This window comes from Culex pipiens, chromosome 3 (genome assembly GCF_016801865.2).
Source record: "Culex pipiens pallens isolate TS chromosome 3, TS_CPP_V2, whole genome shotgun sequence".
NCBI lineage: Eukaryota > Metazoa > Arthropoda > Insecta > Diptera > Culicidae > Culex > Culex pipiens.
Genome location: NC_068939.1, coordinates 37,446,090 through 37,464,299, shown reverse-complemented (window position 1 = coordinate 37,464,299; position 18,210 = coordinate 37,446,090). Strand labels below are relative to the sequence as shown.

General features: G+C 34.1%; 2 protein-coding genes across 4 annotated transcripts; one reads left to right on the top strand and one right to left on the bottom strand.

The window, feature by feature from the left end:
* Window positions 1–9,058: 9,058 nt before the first annotated feature.
* LOC120415807 (uncharacterized) lies at window positions 9,059–13,158 on the bottom strand. 3 transcript variants are annotated; one of them, XR_005605267.1, is made up of 4 exons: window positions 12,225–13,158; window positions 12,040–12,163; window positions 9,302–9,419; window positions 9,168–9,198 (listed from the first exon to the last, which is right to left on the bottom strand). XR_005605267.1 is itself a non-coding variant. In XM_039577432.1 (3 exons), the coding sequence occupies exons 1-3, from the start codon at window positions 12,860–12,862 to the stop codon at window positions 9,130–9,132; spliced, it is 831 nt and encodes a 276-aa protein (XP_039433366.1). In that variant the 5' UTR covers window positions 12,863–13,158; the 3' UTR covers window positions 9,059–9,129. The 3 variants fall into 3 exon arrangements, 2 of the variants coding, with proteins under 2 accessions (XP_039433366.1, XP_039433367.1); XM_039577432.1 differs by lacking the exon at window positions 9,302–9,419 and having other exon boundaries at window positions 9,059–9,198; XM_039577433.1 differs by lacking the exon at window positions 12,040–12,163 and having other exon boundaries at window positions 9,059–9,198.
* A 3,337-nt stretch (window positions 13,159–16,495) lies between these two features.
* LOC120415767 (uncharacterized) lies at window positions 16,496–18,047 on the top strand. The gene is made up of 2 exons (XM_039577375.2): window positions 16,496–17,135; window positions 17,193–18,047. The coding sequence occupies exons 1-2, from the start codon at window positions 17,054–17,056 to the stop codon at window positions 17,522–17,524; spliced, it is 414 nt and encodes a 137-aa protein (XP_039433309.1). The 5' UTR covers window positions 16,496–17,053; the 3' UTR covers window positions 17,525–18,047.
* Window positions 18,048–18,210: the final 163 nt, after the last annotated feature.

Here is an 18,210-nt window from a genome sequence, read left to right as displayed (position 1 = left end):
CACAAGCATTTATCAACCCCCGTTATTATTTTCCGATATCGGTGTAAGTATGTTTTTATATGTAGGTGGCGTTCTCATTTTTCTGTGTCAAATTACGTAACACCGAAAACGCATGCCCGGCGTTCCTTTCACTCCCGACTACGACTAAACTTGAATTAATCACCGGCCGGCTTATTGGGGAGAGAGAAGGGAAGAGTTGTCGGAGTGAAACAAAAAATTGTAAGGTTCAAACAAGTCAGATTGTGGTGCACTTAACTCTCTGTTGACATTTTTAAATTTAAAGTGTCATTTTGCAATTTTTAGTTTTTAGTTTTTAGTATTTAGTTTTTAGTTTTTAGTTTTTAGTTTTTAGTTTTTAGTTTTTAGTTTTTAGTTTTTAGTTTTTAGTTTTTAGTTTTTAGTTTTTAGTTTTTAGTTTTTAGTTTTTAGTTTTTAGTTTTTAGTTTTTAGTTTTTAGTTTTTAGTTTTTAGTTTTTAGTTTTTAGTTTTTAGTTTTTAGTTTTTAGTTTTTAGTTTTTAGTTTTTAGTTTTTAGTTTTTAGTTTTTAGTTTTTAGTTTTTAGTTTTTAGTTTTTAGTTTTTAGTTTTTAGTTTTTAGTTTTTAGTTTTTAGTTTTTAGTTTTAGTTTTTATTTTTTAGTTTTTAGTTTTTAGTTTTTTTTTTTTAGTTTTTAGTTTTTAGTTTTTAGTTTTTAGTTTTTAGTTTTTAGTTTTTAGTTTTTAGTTTTTAGTTTTTAGTTTTTAGTTTTTAGTTTTTAGTTTTTTAGTTTTTAGTTTTTAGTTTTTAGTTGTTAGTTTTTAGTTTTTAGTTTTTAGTTTTTAGTTTTTAGTTTTTAGTTTTTAGTTTTTAGTTTTTAGTTTTTAGTTTTTAGTTTTTAGTTTTTAGTTTTTAGTTTTTAGTTTTTAGTTTTTAGTTTTTAGTTTTTAGTTTTTAGTTTTTAGTTTTTAGTTTTAGTTTTTAGTTTTTAGTTTTTAGTTTTTAGTTTTTAGTTTTTAGTTTTTAGTTTTTAGTTTTTAGTTTTTAGTTTTTAGTTTTTAGTTTTTAGTTTTTAGTTTTTAGTTTTTAGTTTTTAGTTTTTTAGTTTTTAGTTTTTAGTTTTTAGTTTTTAGTTTTTAGTTTTTAGTTTTAGTTTTTAGTTTTTAGTTTTTAGTTTTTAGTTTTTAGTTTTTAGTTTTTAGTTTTTAGTTTTTAGTTTTTAGTTTTTAGTTTTTAGTTTTTGGTTTTTAGTTTTTAGTTTTTAGTTTTTAGTTTTTAGTTTTTAGTTTTTAGTTTTTAGTTTAGTTAGTTTAGTTAGTTTTTAGTTTTTAGTTTTTAGTTTTTAGTTTTTAGTTTAGTTAGTTTAGTTAGTTTTTAGTTTTTAGTTTTTAGTTTTTAGTTTTTAGTTTTTAGTTTTTAGTTTTTAGTTTTTAGTTTTTAGTTTTTAGTTTTTAGTTTTTAGTTTTTAGTTTTTAGTTTTTAGTTTTTAGTTTTTAGTTTTTAGTTTTTAGTTTTTAGTTTTTAGTTTTTAGTTTTTAGTTTTTAGTTTTTAGTTTTTAGTTTTTAGTTTTTAGTTTTAGTTTTTAGTTTTTAGTTTTTAGTTTTTAGTTTTTAGTTTTTAGTTTTTAGTTTTTAGTTTTTAGTTTTTAGTTTTTAGTTTTTAGTTTTTAGTTTTTAGTTTTTAGTTTTTAGTTTTTAGTTTTGTTTTAGTTTTTAGTTTTTAGTTTTTAGTTTTTAGTTTTTAGTTTTTAGTTTTTTAGTTTTTAGTTTTTAGTTTTTAGTTTTTAGTTTTTAGTTTTTAGTTTTTAGTTTTTAGTTTTTAGTTTTTAGTTTTTAGTTTTTAGTTTTTAGTTTTTAGTTTTTAGTTTTTAGTTTTTAGTTTTTAGTTTTTAGTTTTTAGTTTTTAGTTTTTAGTAACTTTAACTGAGTTAATAAAGAAGAAGCAGTCCAACTATTGCAACCAACGGTTCCAAAAAAACACGCATTTTCAAAACTTTTCAACACGTGGAGAAATAATCGATTCGACTCATTTAACGCACTTTTGTACAGATTAGCAATAGCAAAGCGCCCACTTTTAGCACCTCTACGTTTTTCTTGCTTCCCACATTGCCCCTCTTATTATGTTGCATTTTTACTAGCCGATTTCTTCTTCTTTCTCCATGCTGGTGTTGCAGCTTTTTTTGCTTCTACACCAACTATAAATCAATCAATCGACTCAAATTAACCAATTAAGGTCGATCGATTCTCAAGCCCCAAGTTTGCCGATCTTTCAAACTTTTGTGGGTGCATCGGTTGTGGTTTAACGCACCTTAATTGCCAGTTGATGGCAGCAGCAGCTCCAGTATACAAAATATCGTCACTGTAGAGTAAAATGTTTAATGCACATGCAGCCGAGCGATGCTGTTTATTATGTCATCTCGAGCGCAAATTTTTCGGTCTCGATCTCTGTTCACCTACATTTTTCTTTTCTTCTTTGATATACTTTTTCTTTTCTCTCTTTACAGTGTTCAGCAAATGGACCCCAAAGAACAACGTTATTTTGTCAGCATAGCCAAATGGCCAGGGGTGAGACTTGTTAAATGAAGCTGAAAATGTATTGACACAAATCAGCCGATACATACGTTTTGGCCATGGTGACAACTTGTATGAAGTTTTCGAAAAAGTAATTTGTATTTGAAATTTCAATTAAGTTTTCATCTTTCTCCACATTTGATGAAAATGTAACAAATTGTAAAATAAATCAATTCGAGTTGACACCAATTGTACACCTTCACACCAAATAAAGGTGCATTACGCAGAGCATGCAAATCTCCAAACTGCATCCACTGCAATCTACCTCGGCCCCAAAGTGCAACGTGATGGAAGAACCAACACGAAATCTCCCATCGCAGCCGTTGCACCTCGAGTCTCGCCGTCTCGAATGTCGAGCAGTTTCGTTCACCTTCCTGCGCCTTTGATCTGCTGCGAGGTCTCCTTCATGCACGCATGCAATCGAAAAAAAAACTTGAACCGACCTCGTCACTCTACTCAGATTAAGAAACCCGCCAAGAACCACGACCTGCAAAAGGTTTCAACTTTCAGGTCCGAGGTGACACAGTTATCCACCACTACGCACCGCAGAGTCCACGTCCGATATCGGCGTCAGCTGATCGAAAGGCTGCCGCTGCAACGGACCGGTTGACCTGCATTCGGCTGACCACACTGGATCGCAGCGCTAGCTTCTGGGAAAGCCTTTTTCTCACCCTTCATTGACGGCGGCGGACGACTGGCTGCGCGAAAAACTGGATCCTTGCACCCTTGCAGGAGTGGGGGCTGCTTGTTGGCTTATGTTGAACACCGGATTGGTCCGACAGAGTCGTGTCCTACTAACCGTTATCTGGATGCCGAAATAAGACTTGCTTCGGGTGGTTTTCGTTGTTATATTACAGCGATTCCACGACAAACCAGCTGGATCCAGATCAAATATGCTCCGATATGGGTCAAATTTGGCATGGGAGATCCAAAGCCAAAATAATAAGACCTGTTTTTGTTTGACGACATAGGTGGCCCAAAACATCAAACTTTGGAACTACTGAACCAATTTTAGCTCTCCACGTTTTTAAAGAAAGGTGAATTGTTAGGCTTTTAGTGAAAATTCTAAAACATTTAAAAAACATGCTATTACACCAACAGATAAAAAAAAGTTTGCCACCTTGATTCGTCTAAGAGCTAATAGCTGCAAATATTTGTCTATTTGATTTTACAGGATGTTTGACGTAACATATCCAAAAATGATGAATATCCATTGTCAGAATATTGAGATATAATAAAAAAAAACATTATCGACAATCGGTTCATTGATTGAACATAAAGTCACCAGTAAAATGTACTGAGGACTAGAGGTGGGCAAAACCGCTCTTTTTTAGGAGCCGCTCATTTTCGTTCGCTCTTTAAAAAGAGCCGCTCTTTTGGAGCCGTTTCGCTCTTTTTCAAAATTTGAATGAAATGGTTTTTTTTAAAGAATCGTGTGATTTTATAAGTTATTTCACATTGAACTTTTATAAATTATTTGATTAAAAAATACCGAAAACGAGAAGATGCCCTTGGTGGTCTCTATGCCAAGACTTCTATTTGAACCTAAACATTCGAGTAATTGAATGGCATCCAAACTTAAATCTAGGATGGTGGAAAAATTGCTATTAATTTTAAAATTGCGTTTATTTCTGCAAGAATTGAACTAATGCTGATATTTTATTTGGAGAAAATATTCTGTGAACTCTTTTCTACATTCTGATTTAATCGATGAAGTCTATAAATCTAAAGTTTAATCGGACAAAAGGGTTTATTTTTTCCAAAATCTCTAAACTTTTCAGTATATTTTTGGTAATATTTTACAATTTATGCAATTTGAAATGCTCAAATTTGTATTTCGGTAATACTTTAATGTACAATCAGTTTTACAATGAAAAGTTTTATTTCATTTTGTTTAGAAAATCATTTACTTTTGGGATTATTTTTTATAAGGATTGAAATATTTGAAATTTCAGTTTCAATTCTCAAAAACAAATTTAACACTACATTAAATTATATTTATAACAAAAATCATGCCATCTTGAAACGGTTCTTTCAAAAGAACGGAGTTTAAAAAAGAACCGTGGTTCTTTTTTTTGTGAGCCACGGTTCGTTCGCTCTTTTCAGTGACCCGGCTCTTTGAGCGGCTCGCTCTTTTTTTGTCCACCTCTACTGAGGACACATTTTGATGGAGAATCATGGTACTTTTAGTCCGATTGAATTTAAAACAAATTGTGGTTCGTTTTGCCATCAATTAAAGGGTAGAATGTTAACTTATGAAAGTCGATCAAACAAAGCTTTTAAGTTCCTAAAAGACCATGAGGAGTTAACCCATGACACTGCCGATGATTACCATTTTAAAACTATGTATGACTTCAAAGAATATTTGCGAACGCCCTTACTTTGAATTTGGGGTTGTTGGATTTATATTGTTCGTTTGCTGTCCTTAAACAGATTTTATAACCGAGATTTAATAAAATTACATGAAAATTTAATTAAAATATTTGTTCAAGCCTAGGCCATTACAAATATAATACAGTATTTTTTCGTTTTGAGCAATTCTCTACGAAATCGGTCTTTTTTCTTTAATTTAAAAAAAAAATCGTAAAAAAAATCCTATGCTGAAGTGACAAAAGAGCAATTCTCTGAGATTTCGCTCATTCGATTTTTTTTGTATTTTTCAATCCGGCTGAAACTTTTTTGGTGCCTTCGGTTTGCCCAAAGAAGCCATTTTGCATCATTAGTTTGTCCATATAATTTTCCATACAATTTTGGCAGCTGCCCATACAATAATGATTCATGATAATTCGAAAAACTGTATCTTTGGAAGGAATTTTTTGATCGATTTGGTGTCTTCAGCAAAGTTGTAGGTATGGATATGGACTACACTGAAAAAAATGATACACGGTAAAAAAAAATTGGGTGATTTTTAATTTCACTATTTGTTACTAAAACTTGATTTGCAAAAAACACTATTTTTTCTTTTTTTGATACGTTTTAGGGGACATCAAAAGCTAACTTTTCAGAAATTTCTAGAATGGGCAAAAAATCTTTGACCGAGTTATGAATTTTTTAATCAATACTGATTTTTTCAAAAAATCAAAATATTGGTCGCAAAAAATTTTCAACTTCATTTTTCGATGTAAAATCAATTTTGCAATCAAAAAGTACTTTAGTGAAATTTTGATACAGTGCACCGTTTTCAAGTTATAGCCATTTTGAGGTAATTTTTTAATGTTAGTAGCAGTTCTTAATTTTTTCAATTAGTGCCCATGTTTGCCCATTCTTGAAAAAAAATATTTTTAAAAAGCTGAGAAAATTCTCTATATTTTGCTTTTTCAAACTTTGTTGATAAAACCCTTTGTTGCTGAGATATTGGATTTAAAAACCGAAAAATTGATGTTTTCTAAGTCTCACCAAAACAGTCCACCATTTTCTAATGTCAATAACGTCATGATTCGAAATCCGGACACTTAGTATCATATTATTTTTGTTATAGCTGGCAAAAAATCATGTAATTAGTTGGAAATGTAGAAATATCATCAAGATTTAGTATAAATAGTCAGTTTCAAGAGAATGCATGCAAAATATGTCTTTTCTAACAATTTTTCATCAGAATTTGAAAATTAAAATGACTTATTGTGCTTCGAATCCCGGACACTGTTAAAAGCTGATTCGAAATCCGGACACTTTTGCTTCGAATTCCGGACACTCGATTTTACTTATGAATCGCACAAATTTGGACTGGAATGTTAGTGAATTCCATTCTTTAGGTCTCAAATAAGCTGTTTACATCAAAACAATCGATAGCTTATATAAAAATTTGCTAGAATTTAAGTAAATCAAAAACATAAATTTCTGCTTGGCCTTCCCGGTGCTTCGGACGTCTATGAAATATTTCAGTTGAAATGTTTCGCATTTTTAGTAAACTTATAATTTTATTTAATTTAATTGTTTTGGCATTAACTACAGCGTTCAAACAAACTTTAAATGAAAGTTGATGTTAGAATTCATCAAATAACACAGTTTTGACATTCATAATGCGAACTTATATCCAAATAATTGATAAAACAAGTTGAAGTGTCCGGGTTTCGAAGCGTCCGGGAATTCGAATCATGACGTTATCTCAGCAACTTATGGTCTGAATTTCAATGTTTAAATATGAAACAATCGTGAAATTTTCTGATCTTTTCGAAAAAATATTTTAATTTTTTTTAAATCAAGACTAACATTTCAAAAAGGTGTAATATTGAAAGTTTGGCCCTTTTGAAATGTTAGTCTTGTTTTAAAAAAATTTAATTAAAAATTTATTTAAAAAAATGAATATCTGCTACTAGCTTTAAAAATTACCTAAAAATGGCTTTAACTTGAAAACAGTGCATTTTATTAAAATTTCACTAAATTACTTTTTGATTGTAAAATTGATTTTACATCAAAAAATGAAATTGAAAAATTTTTGCGACCGACATTTCGATTTTTTTGAAAAAATCAGTATTGTTTAAAAAGTTCATAACTCGTTCAAAGATTTTTTGCCCATTCTGGAAATTTCTGAAAAGTTGGCTTTTGATGTCCCCTAAAACATATCAAAAAATTAAAAATAGTGTTTTTTTGCAAATCAAGTTTTAATGACAAAAAGGGAAATTGAAAATCACCCAATTTTTTTATTTTTTTTCAGTGTAGTCCTTACCCATACCTACAACTTTGCCGAAGACACCAAATCGATCAAAAAATTCCTTCCAAAGATACAGTTTTTCGAATTATCATGAATCATTTTTGTATGGACAGCTGCCAAATTTGTATGGAAAATTATATGGACAAACTAATGATGCAAAATGGCTTCTTTGGGCATACCGAAGGCACCAAAAAAGTTTCAGCCGGATTGAAAAATACAAAAAAAATCGAATGAGCGAAATCTCAGAGAATTGCTCTTTTGTCACTTCAGCATAGGATTTTCTTTACGATTCCGAGGGCCTCGGAAAAATTTCATAATCGAATTACGAAAAAAAAATTTTTTTCGTTGTCCAATTTTTGATTTAGAATTTTTAAATCCAAGATGGCAGCCAAAATGGCGGTGCTAAAATATAGAAAAAAAAGGATTTTTTACTTAAAAGGGATTCAAATATTCAAATTTGACTAAAATGAGGTCGCAGAACTCGAATTTGAAGTTAAAAGCATGAAAATAAATAAAAAGATTTTTTTTGGTCATGATTCGCTTGTCCGAAGTCCCATACAAACCTTCGGATAATTGAAACATCGGATAATCGAGTCTGGACTGTATTTTTTGTCTTTCATTTTGCGAGCCAATATTGAAGTGGAGCTTCAATTTTCGTTCGAAAAATCCAGAACAAAAAGAATAGACAAAATTTTAAGAAAAATTCATTGGGTGAAGTGCAATTACGATAATAATATTATGGGAAAATTGTTGAGTTTGACATTTTTTTAATTAAATGTGATTTTCTGGTTATATTTTCGTTCTTAGATTGAGATACGTAAAAAACGGTACCCTCTACTGGTTTATAAATTGATCTTAGACGAAAGTTTGTTTAAATCTCTAATTTGCAAATGTAACATACTGAAATTGGAATTGAAAATTGGTTACGAGAGATTCATCATTTCGCATTTTTAAAGCATGTCAGCATTACCTTCATATTAACTAAAAGTAAAATTATATAGAAAGTTATTTAGGAAGAAAGGCTCTCTTAGTCTCAAATAAAAGCTTAGGATGGGAATAACTAAATCTGGCCAACCTGAATGCAATCAGTTTTATTGCTTTCCTCTAATTTATCAATAGTTTGATGTCACCAAGATAAACTAAATAAATTGAATATTAATTTTGTTTAATATTTTGTAAATTAGTAATGGTTCAAGTGTATCCAAAGCATTTTATTCATTCGGTAACATTTTTTTCGGCCTATCCTGACAAAATTCTAAAAAAATATCAAAATCCAGTTGGGACAACTATGCCTTTCTCGGCAGTATCGATCTCAGACAACTTGCAAAATTTCGAAAAACAAGTCCCCCAATCTGAAATCGAAAGGTCACCAAGGTCTCGCCCCAGCGGCATCATTGCCACGGGCGTGGCACGCGAACTTAATCAATTCTCGCAAGTCACCGCAAACTGATTTAGAATAAGCCACCACCACCACAACCAGCTGCGGGGTCTGTTCGCTGTGGCGTGGGATTGTGACAGGGATTCAATGTAAATAGTGAGCACCCTCTCCCTCGCAGAGACCCAGAAGGTCACTTGGGGGCTGGTTCCCCTGTTACCGTTGCGTTTGCTGTGTTGGCCACGGTCACACGCGGACGGTGATATTCACTCGGGTTTGGCTTCTAGTTTGCTGTCGCTCTTGACATTTAATCGCATCCATCAAGACTGGAGGGGAGGGAGATTTTGAGGTTAGACTGGACAGTACGTTCACTGTTTGAGGCTTTATTGTGCGTGAGATAGACTGTTATGAGCTAAAATTGTCACACCTTTAATTTTGTTAGACCCATCAACACACAGTTTAAAATTAATTTATTTATTTGCATTTCCAACTTTTATCAGATGCAATCTTTAGCCCATGATCTAGTTCAGGAGCCCTTCTCCAGCAACTTGTAGATTCTAGCTCGTTACGTGGTTCAAATCCCAATAGTGCTCGCCGAATCCGCCCTTTTTGTCGGCCCACTTGACCTGGATTGAAACAGAAAATGAATGTTATTGATCTGGTAGCTAACCTCTGGTACTATAGAACTAAGTGCAATTATAACTACATAAAATTAATTAGACATTATACCCGCTTCTGAAAGATTCCGGCCCCGCGGGATCCCCGCTCGTGCTGTTCGACGTAGTGCTGATCGTTGCCACGTTTGGACCCGGCGTTGAACGAACCGTCACCGAAAAAGTTAAGGTAGCTGAAGCAGGAAAGAGGAAGCGTTAGTGGGTGATTTATTAGTATCTGCTTTGTTTTACCCAAGTGTTAGTCGATAATATTATCGTCGATGTTCACAAAATACCGTAGGTTTTAGAAAATACTACAATTTTCAAAATTTGCAATATGGGTATCAAACGAAACAAAATTTTGTAATTTTTTCCACTTTATTTTAGCTTTTCTTCAAAACACTAAAATTTTCGCAAAATACCGTATTTTTTTTGGAAAATACTAAAATTTTCGGCAGTGCGTGGCCGAATGGTTACGCTGTCCACTTTGTATGCGGATGATTCTGGGTTCGATTCCCATCTGCTCCAACCTTCCATCGGATGAGGAAGTAAAATGTCGGTCCCGGCCTTGGTTGTTAGGCCGTTAAGTCATTCCAGGTGTAGGAGTCGTCTCCATGCCATAAGTACAAACAACACACCAAACCAAGCCTACTCCGGTAAAATCGCTGGCGGCGGTTGGACTCGCAATCCAAAGGTCGTCAGTTCAAACACTGGGGTGGAAGGTTCCTTGGATTAGAAAGAGGTTTGGGTGCCCTCCCCATTCAAGCCTTCGGACTCCTAGGTTCGAGCAGAAACTTGCAATAGAGACCACAAAAGACCCGGGTCGTTAATGTGGTTTGATTTTTTTTTAATTTTCACAAAATACCGTATTTCTTTGAGAATTCCAAAAAATTTATGATTTGCAATATGGGTATCAAACGAAGCGAAAATTTGTATGCATTTTCACTTAATTAGAGTGATTTAGAAAATACTAAAATTTTCACAAAATACCGTATTTTTTCGAAAATACTCAAATTTTCATAATATGGGTATCAAACGAAAAGAAATTGTGTATGCTTTTTTACTTTAGTAGAGTTTTTTTTTCGGAAAATACTATAGTTTTCACAAAATACCGTATTTTTTCGATAAAATTGAAATTATCTAAATATGCAATATGGGTAAGGCTACCAACTCTTGCTGAGCCAAAATCCGTATACTTTACCGATATGACACCATGGTATAACAAAAACTGTCAAGGAATTATTTAGATAAGTTTGGAATTTGGGAATTAAAAATATTTTTGTTAAACGTTTAAAAGTTTACGAAATGTCAAGTTTGCTTTTACGAATAATATCGTTGTTAGTGTTTTCATGAAAACATGTCTAGAGGTCCTATAAATACAAGCACAACACAAGGTTGCCACAAGCCAAAATTTGATCTTTTATTTAATAAATATGCTTTGTAAGGAATTTGAAAAGAACAATCATTGACAATCAAGTTTGAACTGAGGAAAACCCGGAAAATTATGCAAGTTGTCCCTTTTAAATAAAATTGACAGTTAAATAAAAATATCTAATTAGAGAAAGCTTTGGCCCAATCAAAAAAGCAATGAAATTTTTAAAAAGTTGCTAAAATTCCGTACAAATCCGTATTATGCAAAAAATTCCGTACAAAAATTCCGGCATGTTATAAATCTGCGGAGAAGGTCGAAAATCCGTACGGTAAGGAAAAAATCCGTACAGTTGGTAGCTTTAAATATGGGTTACAAACGCAGCGTAAATTAGCATGCTTCATACATATATTTAAATTATGTATGTTTCATATATAATTTTACCTCGTGGGTATCAACCACATCGCAAATTGTAAAAATTGAAGTAATTTAAAAAAATTACGATATTTTGTGAAAAAATTAGTATTTTAACAAAAATAATCAAAGTGAACATGCATCCATATTTCGCTTCGTATTGCAAATTTTGAAAATTTTAATAAGTTTCAAAAAGTACTTTGTGAAATTTTCTTCTAGTAAAAAAACTGTAATAATGCGAAAATGCATAACAAATTCCACTTCTTTTGATACCCTTATCGCAATTTATGAAAATTTTAGGTATTTTGAAAAAAAATTAGGTTTTTACTAAAAAACAAACTCTAATTGAGTGAAAATGCATACAAAATTTCACTTAGTTTGGTGCCCATATTGCAAATTTTGTCAATTTAAGTATTTTTGAAGAAACTGTATTTTGTAAAAAAAAATTAGAGTTTAAAAAAAAACTGTAATAAAGTAAAAAATCATGCAAAATTTGGCATCGTTTGAAACTCATATTACAAATTATGAAAATTTGAGTACTTTCGAAAAAATACGGTATTTCGTGAACAATTTGGGTATTTATCTTTGAAACTTACTAGATTAAAAAAAATATAACTATTTTACAAAACCTGAAGTGTTTATCGGTAGCTAGAGATGCTGGCTTTAGTTTAACTCATCGAATTTGTGAAAAAGTTTTCTGAAGCCTGAAAATATGCGAAATAGTTTCAGCTGTCAAAATGCTTATGCCTCAAAACAAACATCGAATGTGTGCAAAAAAGCTGAACCAGGAAGCAAAAACACAACAACTCGTTTTCTTCAAAGTTTTTTAGAAATGCTTCAAAATATGTTCAAAACTACTTTTTTTTTTTTCTTGAAGACAATGTTTCTAAAGTATGAAATAAAATTATGAAAATCATGTTCAATTTGAAATTGAGTTAAATTTGAAAAAAAGAATAAATATTGTGCAGCTACCATAAACAAAGCAAGATCAATGATAAGCCATTTTGAAAATTCAACCAAACTTGATTTACTTTTCCCTGGTGTCGATGATTCTTGTGATCCTGACGTTCGTACCGCTCTTCCCAGCCATCCTGAGTCTCGTACAGATGGCCAAACTCCAACTCCAGGGGAGACTTTTGCTCGCAGTAGAGATCCCTATTAAAAGCTTGTTTTTTTTCCTGTGATCGATTCTATTCTACAACTGCCAAATACTCACTGAAAGAACTTTACATCATCCGGTAAACTGGCCTGCCTTCCAGAATCTTCATCCCCCTCTACCACCGGTTCCGCCCGTTCGTACGAGAACACGTGCGGATCCGACTCCTCGTACCTCCTCGGAGCATCCATATCCAACTGCACCCGCCGTCCAACGCGCCGTTTAATTGGATCTTTCACTTTCTGGCGACCTTTCACACCCCTGCCTCGATCGACCCCTTCACGATGCTGCACTTTTTTCTGCCTCTGCAGTCGATCACTTTTAACCCCCGAACGCCGTCCATACCGTTCCCGAAGGGCCCGTCCCTCGGCCTCCAGCTGCCGGTGGCCATCCCAGTGCGAGGGGGCTTCCCGGTGACCGCTCAAGTACCGCGAGGTGTCCACGTGCAACCTCCGGCGATTGTACTCCTCGACCGGGTCTTGACCTTTCACGTAACTTGGATAGTGGTGCCGGCCGCGCGCAACCTTTGGCGGTGGGTCGTTGCGGTTAAGGTTCCCCGTAACCGGCTCGATCAACTCGACGTCACGGGGGTAGCCACCGTTCACTCCGCTGGTCAGCAGCAGGGCCGCGCCCAACGCCCAGCCCAGGGTTGGCTGCCACCGGGGTCGCGGGAAGGCGGTGACCACTAATAAGGCCATAATTGGGGGAGCAACCCTGCTGTTGCAACACTGTTTTTTTCGGACTCGTGCAGTAATTAGCACTTACTTGCAGCTGGGGAGGTCGGAGTGGTTCCCGATTGGCGCGAAGGGAGGAACTTTCATTTCGAGTTTAGAATTGGTACGAGAAACTTAGTGGGTAGTTGATTAAGATTCGGTGACAATCGGACAAAGATTGAAAGTTGGCGATTGATGTGAGATCGAATTTATAGACAATAAAAGCTGATAGTTGAAACTGGCGGTACTAAAATATTTCTTTGAATCGTTCGTGCGGAACAAAAACCGCAGCATTAGTTCCGAAGATAATTGAATTTAAGATTTTTGATGGTTACGCTGGTAAAGGTATGATCGATTTGAGATAAATTATGTTTATTAGCAGTCATTAGGGTACCCACTAACAAAATCCCACTGGAAAACTCTTGTTTAAATTATAAAGTTTTTTTTTTTTTATTTTAGATTTAAAAATCTTAGTCGACTGGGTTGAGATAACATGCTATATATCTGAGATTAGGCACTCGGGAAAACAAGTTTTCTGAAATATTCTTAAAATGCAGAAAAATATGGAAAAAATGTTGATTTGAAAATCAAATAGATTTCAAAACAACAACAAAAGGCTTTCCCGGGAAATTTGTTAATTTCCCGGGAATTCCCGAAATTCAAACGGATGTATACATTTCCTAACTTCTTGGCACATTTTTTTTTAAATTTACAAAAAATAGTAAAGAAAAAAACTCAGTAATATTTTATTCAATTCAGTTTATTCGTTAGGCATCGAAAATTACGATATTTTGGAATGAAATTAACTTTTAAAATTCTGGTTAGTTTTTTAAACGAAAATTTGAAAGTAAGTTACCCCTTTCTGCCAAGACCAAAATAAAGTTTTTTTTTTACGATTTTGTTTGCCATGGCCAAATTGAGTATTAAAGCCATTTGTAAATTTTTATGTACAACGGTAAAAAACACGATCAAAAACCATTTCTGATCACTTTTTTTTCATTTTAATGCAAAAAAAATTATGACAAGACAACATTTTTTTCGATGGATCAACTATGGTCCTCCTCTGTCCCGCCCGTGTGGATCAATCGGACCGCGCACTAGACTCACGATCCAGAGGTCGCCGGTTCGAATCCCGCGGCGGGCGCTCCAAAATTCTTTGTGTAAATATGGGTATTCGGCGCCGTCGCTCCGTGCCATACTTTCATACACTTAGGAGCCCAGGGCGGCGAAGTCCTTGTAGATAAAAAGGAAGACACTAGTGGTTGGTACTAGCAATGGTGGCCGACAGCTATAAAGTCAACTTCGTTTTTTTTAACTATGGTCCTCTTGGAACGAGCTGTCAAGTAGGAACTTTTCTGTCAAGAAGGACCGCGAGGTTAATTTTTCAAAATTGATTTAAAAATCCATTTTAAACTCTTTGTGGTCGTACAAAGGGTCAATGTACTCAGAAAAATAAGCTTTATCGCTCTAAAAATTAATATCAGCAATCTAAGCTTTATTTTAGGACCCAATTGGATGAAAATTGAAAAAAACCTTTGATGTCTCAAAAATAATCATGTGCAAAAAGAATTATGTTAATTTGTTTAAAAGTGTTAACAGTTTAATGTTAAGAATTTACACTTGAGCTAACAAGGGCGTAAGAGGTTTCAATATGAACCACACCCAAAGTTAAAGGCCGAGGGGATAGTCCTCCCGAAAAGAAACGTGAGGAAAGTACTTTTTAGCGTGAGTAAAGATCTCTCGCGTATTCATTAATTCATTGAAACAGTTCATCCAATTGAGTGGCTTATATGGACAAATGACCGCTTCTTAGTGAACCATGGTGGCCCACACGGCAAAGGCACGGTTCGATATGCCGAAGGTCTTGTGTTCGAATCTCAGTACCGGTGCTTTTTTTTTTTTTGATAGATGAACTTTTTTTGAAGATGAACCCAAGAGTAAAGTACTCTAGGTAATTTCGGGATTCATCCTCTCCGTCCGCACACAGTACGATTTTACTTTCGAACCGTGCTCTTTATCCTCTCGTATGCCGATGCCCAGTTCTGGGTGTAGCGTCTAAACTAGTTTTATTGCTATGAAAATTCTTTTAGCCGAAGTCATTTACTACGCTGAATCATTAAATAACTACTTCGTATTATATAGAAGGTGTCCAAAAAAAGGAAACATATTTCAAAATCTCGCTCCAAATATTTAAAAACTTTGAGAAAAACTTTTTGATTTCATGAAAATGATGTTGCTAGTGAAAAGCAGATTTTTAAGGTGAATTCAATGCTTATCCTTTCATTCATGAGCTTAAACAAGTTAGATTTGTTCTGGAAAAAAATCCCTATTTTCTTCATGATTTTTTTTTTCATTTCAACGTCGTCTCAATATTATTCTTTACCATATTCTCTCAAACTGTTCACAGCGCCATATTTAATAGCAATTCTATGGTTTTGAAGCATGGATTCATTTTACTCGCTGTCCAAAAACTGTGATTAGAAATACAATACTGCACAAAAAATACTAATAATTTTTTTATAGTGTGTGCGGATTTTTCTTGATTTTTTTTCTGCAAGCGGTCAAGGCATTAATTGACCATCGCACTTATTTTGATCATTTAAGTTGCTATTTTATACAATTTTGTTGAAGAATATTAATCAGAACCAAGATCAGAACAATTTTCGATAAATTTATTGAAAATTTCCCGTTTCCCGGGAATTTGGAACCCAAGGAAATTGGACGCTGTATTTGAAAATCAAGATTTTCTTCAACTCAGTTTAATGTTGATTAATTTCAACAATAATTTAGTTGAATCAAACCTCGTGCAGGCGCGTTGCTTTCAACTCTGCAATGCCTCATATTTAAATTAGAACTAGAATTCGTATTATGTTTTAAAAATAACAGAGTATCAAAAAATTTACATAATGATATGCTATAACTTTCATTACAATGCTGTTCGTCTTTTGCTTTTTGCTTCAAGAACGATGTGTGAAATTCAAAGTAGTTTAACCCTCTACTGCCCAACTTTTTTTTCATTTTTTTTAATTTTCTTGTGTTTAGGAAGTCATTTTAAGCAACTTTTGTTCTGCAAAAAACTTTACCTCTCTTATTTTATTTTTAGTATTTTAATTTGCATATAACTTGTTTGGTTTATGTTTGTTTTTAGTAGTATTTGGTCTATTCTACCACCGCTTATTATTACATTTTTCATGTTTTTGTCATTTTCTGCTATAAAATGGCACCATTATCATTCAAATTGTAAAAAATGCGTAGAGGCATAGTCCAGGACACTACAAAAAATACTGCATACTTATTTTTACTTAAAACATAGGAAATGCTAGCAAAAAACACAGCCAAAGTTGACCCCTAAAAAATGGCATTTTCAAAAACATTGGCAAAGTCACATAAAACAAGTCAAAATTCGAACCCCTAAAATTTTCTAAAATGTTAAGAGTTCTTCTTTTCAATGATCAAAATTTAGGTGAAAAAATTCATAAAAAAAAATCATTAGTTTTTGTTTGCTCGATTTGATTCATTTTATGATGCAAAGAAACTTTGAGAAACTTGATGATTCATAGAACTATGTTTTCTTATTTTATTTTGAATACTGGGTCACTACCAAAATTCCCACAACATTGCCCAAAAAAGCCCAATTCGTAATCGCCAGCAATAATTTCCTTTCGTGACATAATATCTGTTACATCCAACTGCTGGGCAGGCCCAATCATGTCCATACTGAGACCCCATTGCTGGCCCCGCAGCACCCTAACCCACTTGTTTGGTGAAAACAAAAACAACAAAAACGGAAGCACAACCACTTTGCAAACACGCCATGAATTACCGACCGATGCTTGTTGTGCTTTCAGTCGAGATTACGTGCGATTTTTCTTTTGCATCGATTTGATTTTCCCTTTCTTCGGGCAAGTCATCGGACAAAATGGAAAACCAACCAACTGTTAAATCAGTTACAAATCGTTGGCGGTGCACGCTGTTGGCGCATGTAGTTTTTCATTTTATTAAGTTAAGTGTTAACTTGTGGTGGAATGGTTATTAAGGCAAGAGATGATAACACCTTCCCTGCAGTGAAATTGATAACTAAAGAAAGGGAAGTATTTACAGTCACTGATCGTTGCACGTCTTTTTAGTGTAAGATCAACGACAGTTTGGGAAAGACAGCCCTCGTTGAAAGGTAAAATGAATATTAATAGTTTGACAATGGCATTGGTAGTTGGAGTACTGATCATTTGTACCGTTGATGGTCAATTGCTAAATAATGGTAAGTTAACCGATCTTTTCAGATGATCGATCCCCAAACCATGTTGTTCTTTCCCAGGGAGATCTTCAAGCTTCAAACATCTCACCGGAGTTCAATCAACTTCAACCCAATTGCCGCGGACCCCAATAGCTGCGAAAATTACCGCAAAGGTGGCCAGCAACATCGGCGCTGATTCGATGCAATATCGCCATTACAAACGACCCCACGAAGACGACGCAGATGATGATGATCAATATCGTGATCGTGATTATGACAGCAGCAGCAGCAGTGATGCCAGGAAGCTACCCACTGGGGTCAGTGGGCCGGTGCATACTTACATCAAGACGGACAAAAATGCCAACTTCAAATGGGGCGTAAGGCACTTTGCTGGGCGGCGGTACCGGGGATGAAAGAAGCAGGCGAGGTCAACGGTTGATGAAGAGCTGACCGTCGAGGTTCGCACACTTTGTGGAATCACCGCTGCTGGGTTGTTTATTGTGGCGATTATTATTAATGAACAGCTTTTAGCAATATATACATAACAGCGCCGAAGAGTGTATAATATAGGCAGCTTTTGCTTCCTAGAGTGAATCCGCCAGTTTTCGAATAAAGTTGAGGGCTTAAAGTTCAGTGCATGCCATTCGGCAGCATGCCAACATTAAGTTAAACTACCCTAATAAACTGATTTAAGTCGCACCGCTGCTCACCCATAGGCATGCAAACTTATAGCCAATATGTATTTCCACTGATTTAGTTTGTTTTCTTAGGAAGTTAGTTTGTCCAAAGAGAGGAAACTATAAAGCTTAAGCTTATTGTGGCTAGTTTGGAGTGGGAATAATTAACTGCATCCGAAACAATCCTGTTTTTTTGTTTGTTTTGTGAGTTTGCAAATTAGCAATATTTCCTGAATGAAAAAAAGATCTTTCAAAAATCTTAAATAATGAAAAACAACGTTTGGCTCGCTGACAACATTATCGGCCTTGAAAAAAAAAACGATCTAGGACTATTCCATTGCAGAAAAAATGATTTTCAGCTGTTCAAACAAGACCTGTTTCTTCAAATGTTGTACGTAAATTCACCAAACCAGACTTGTGGA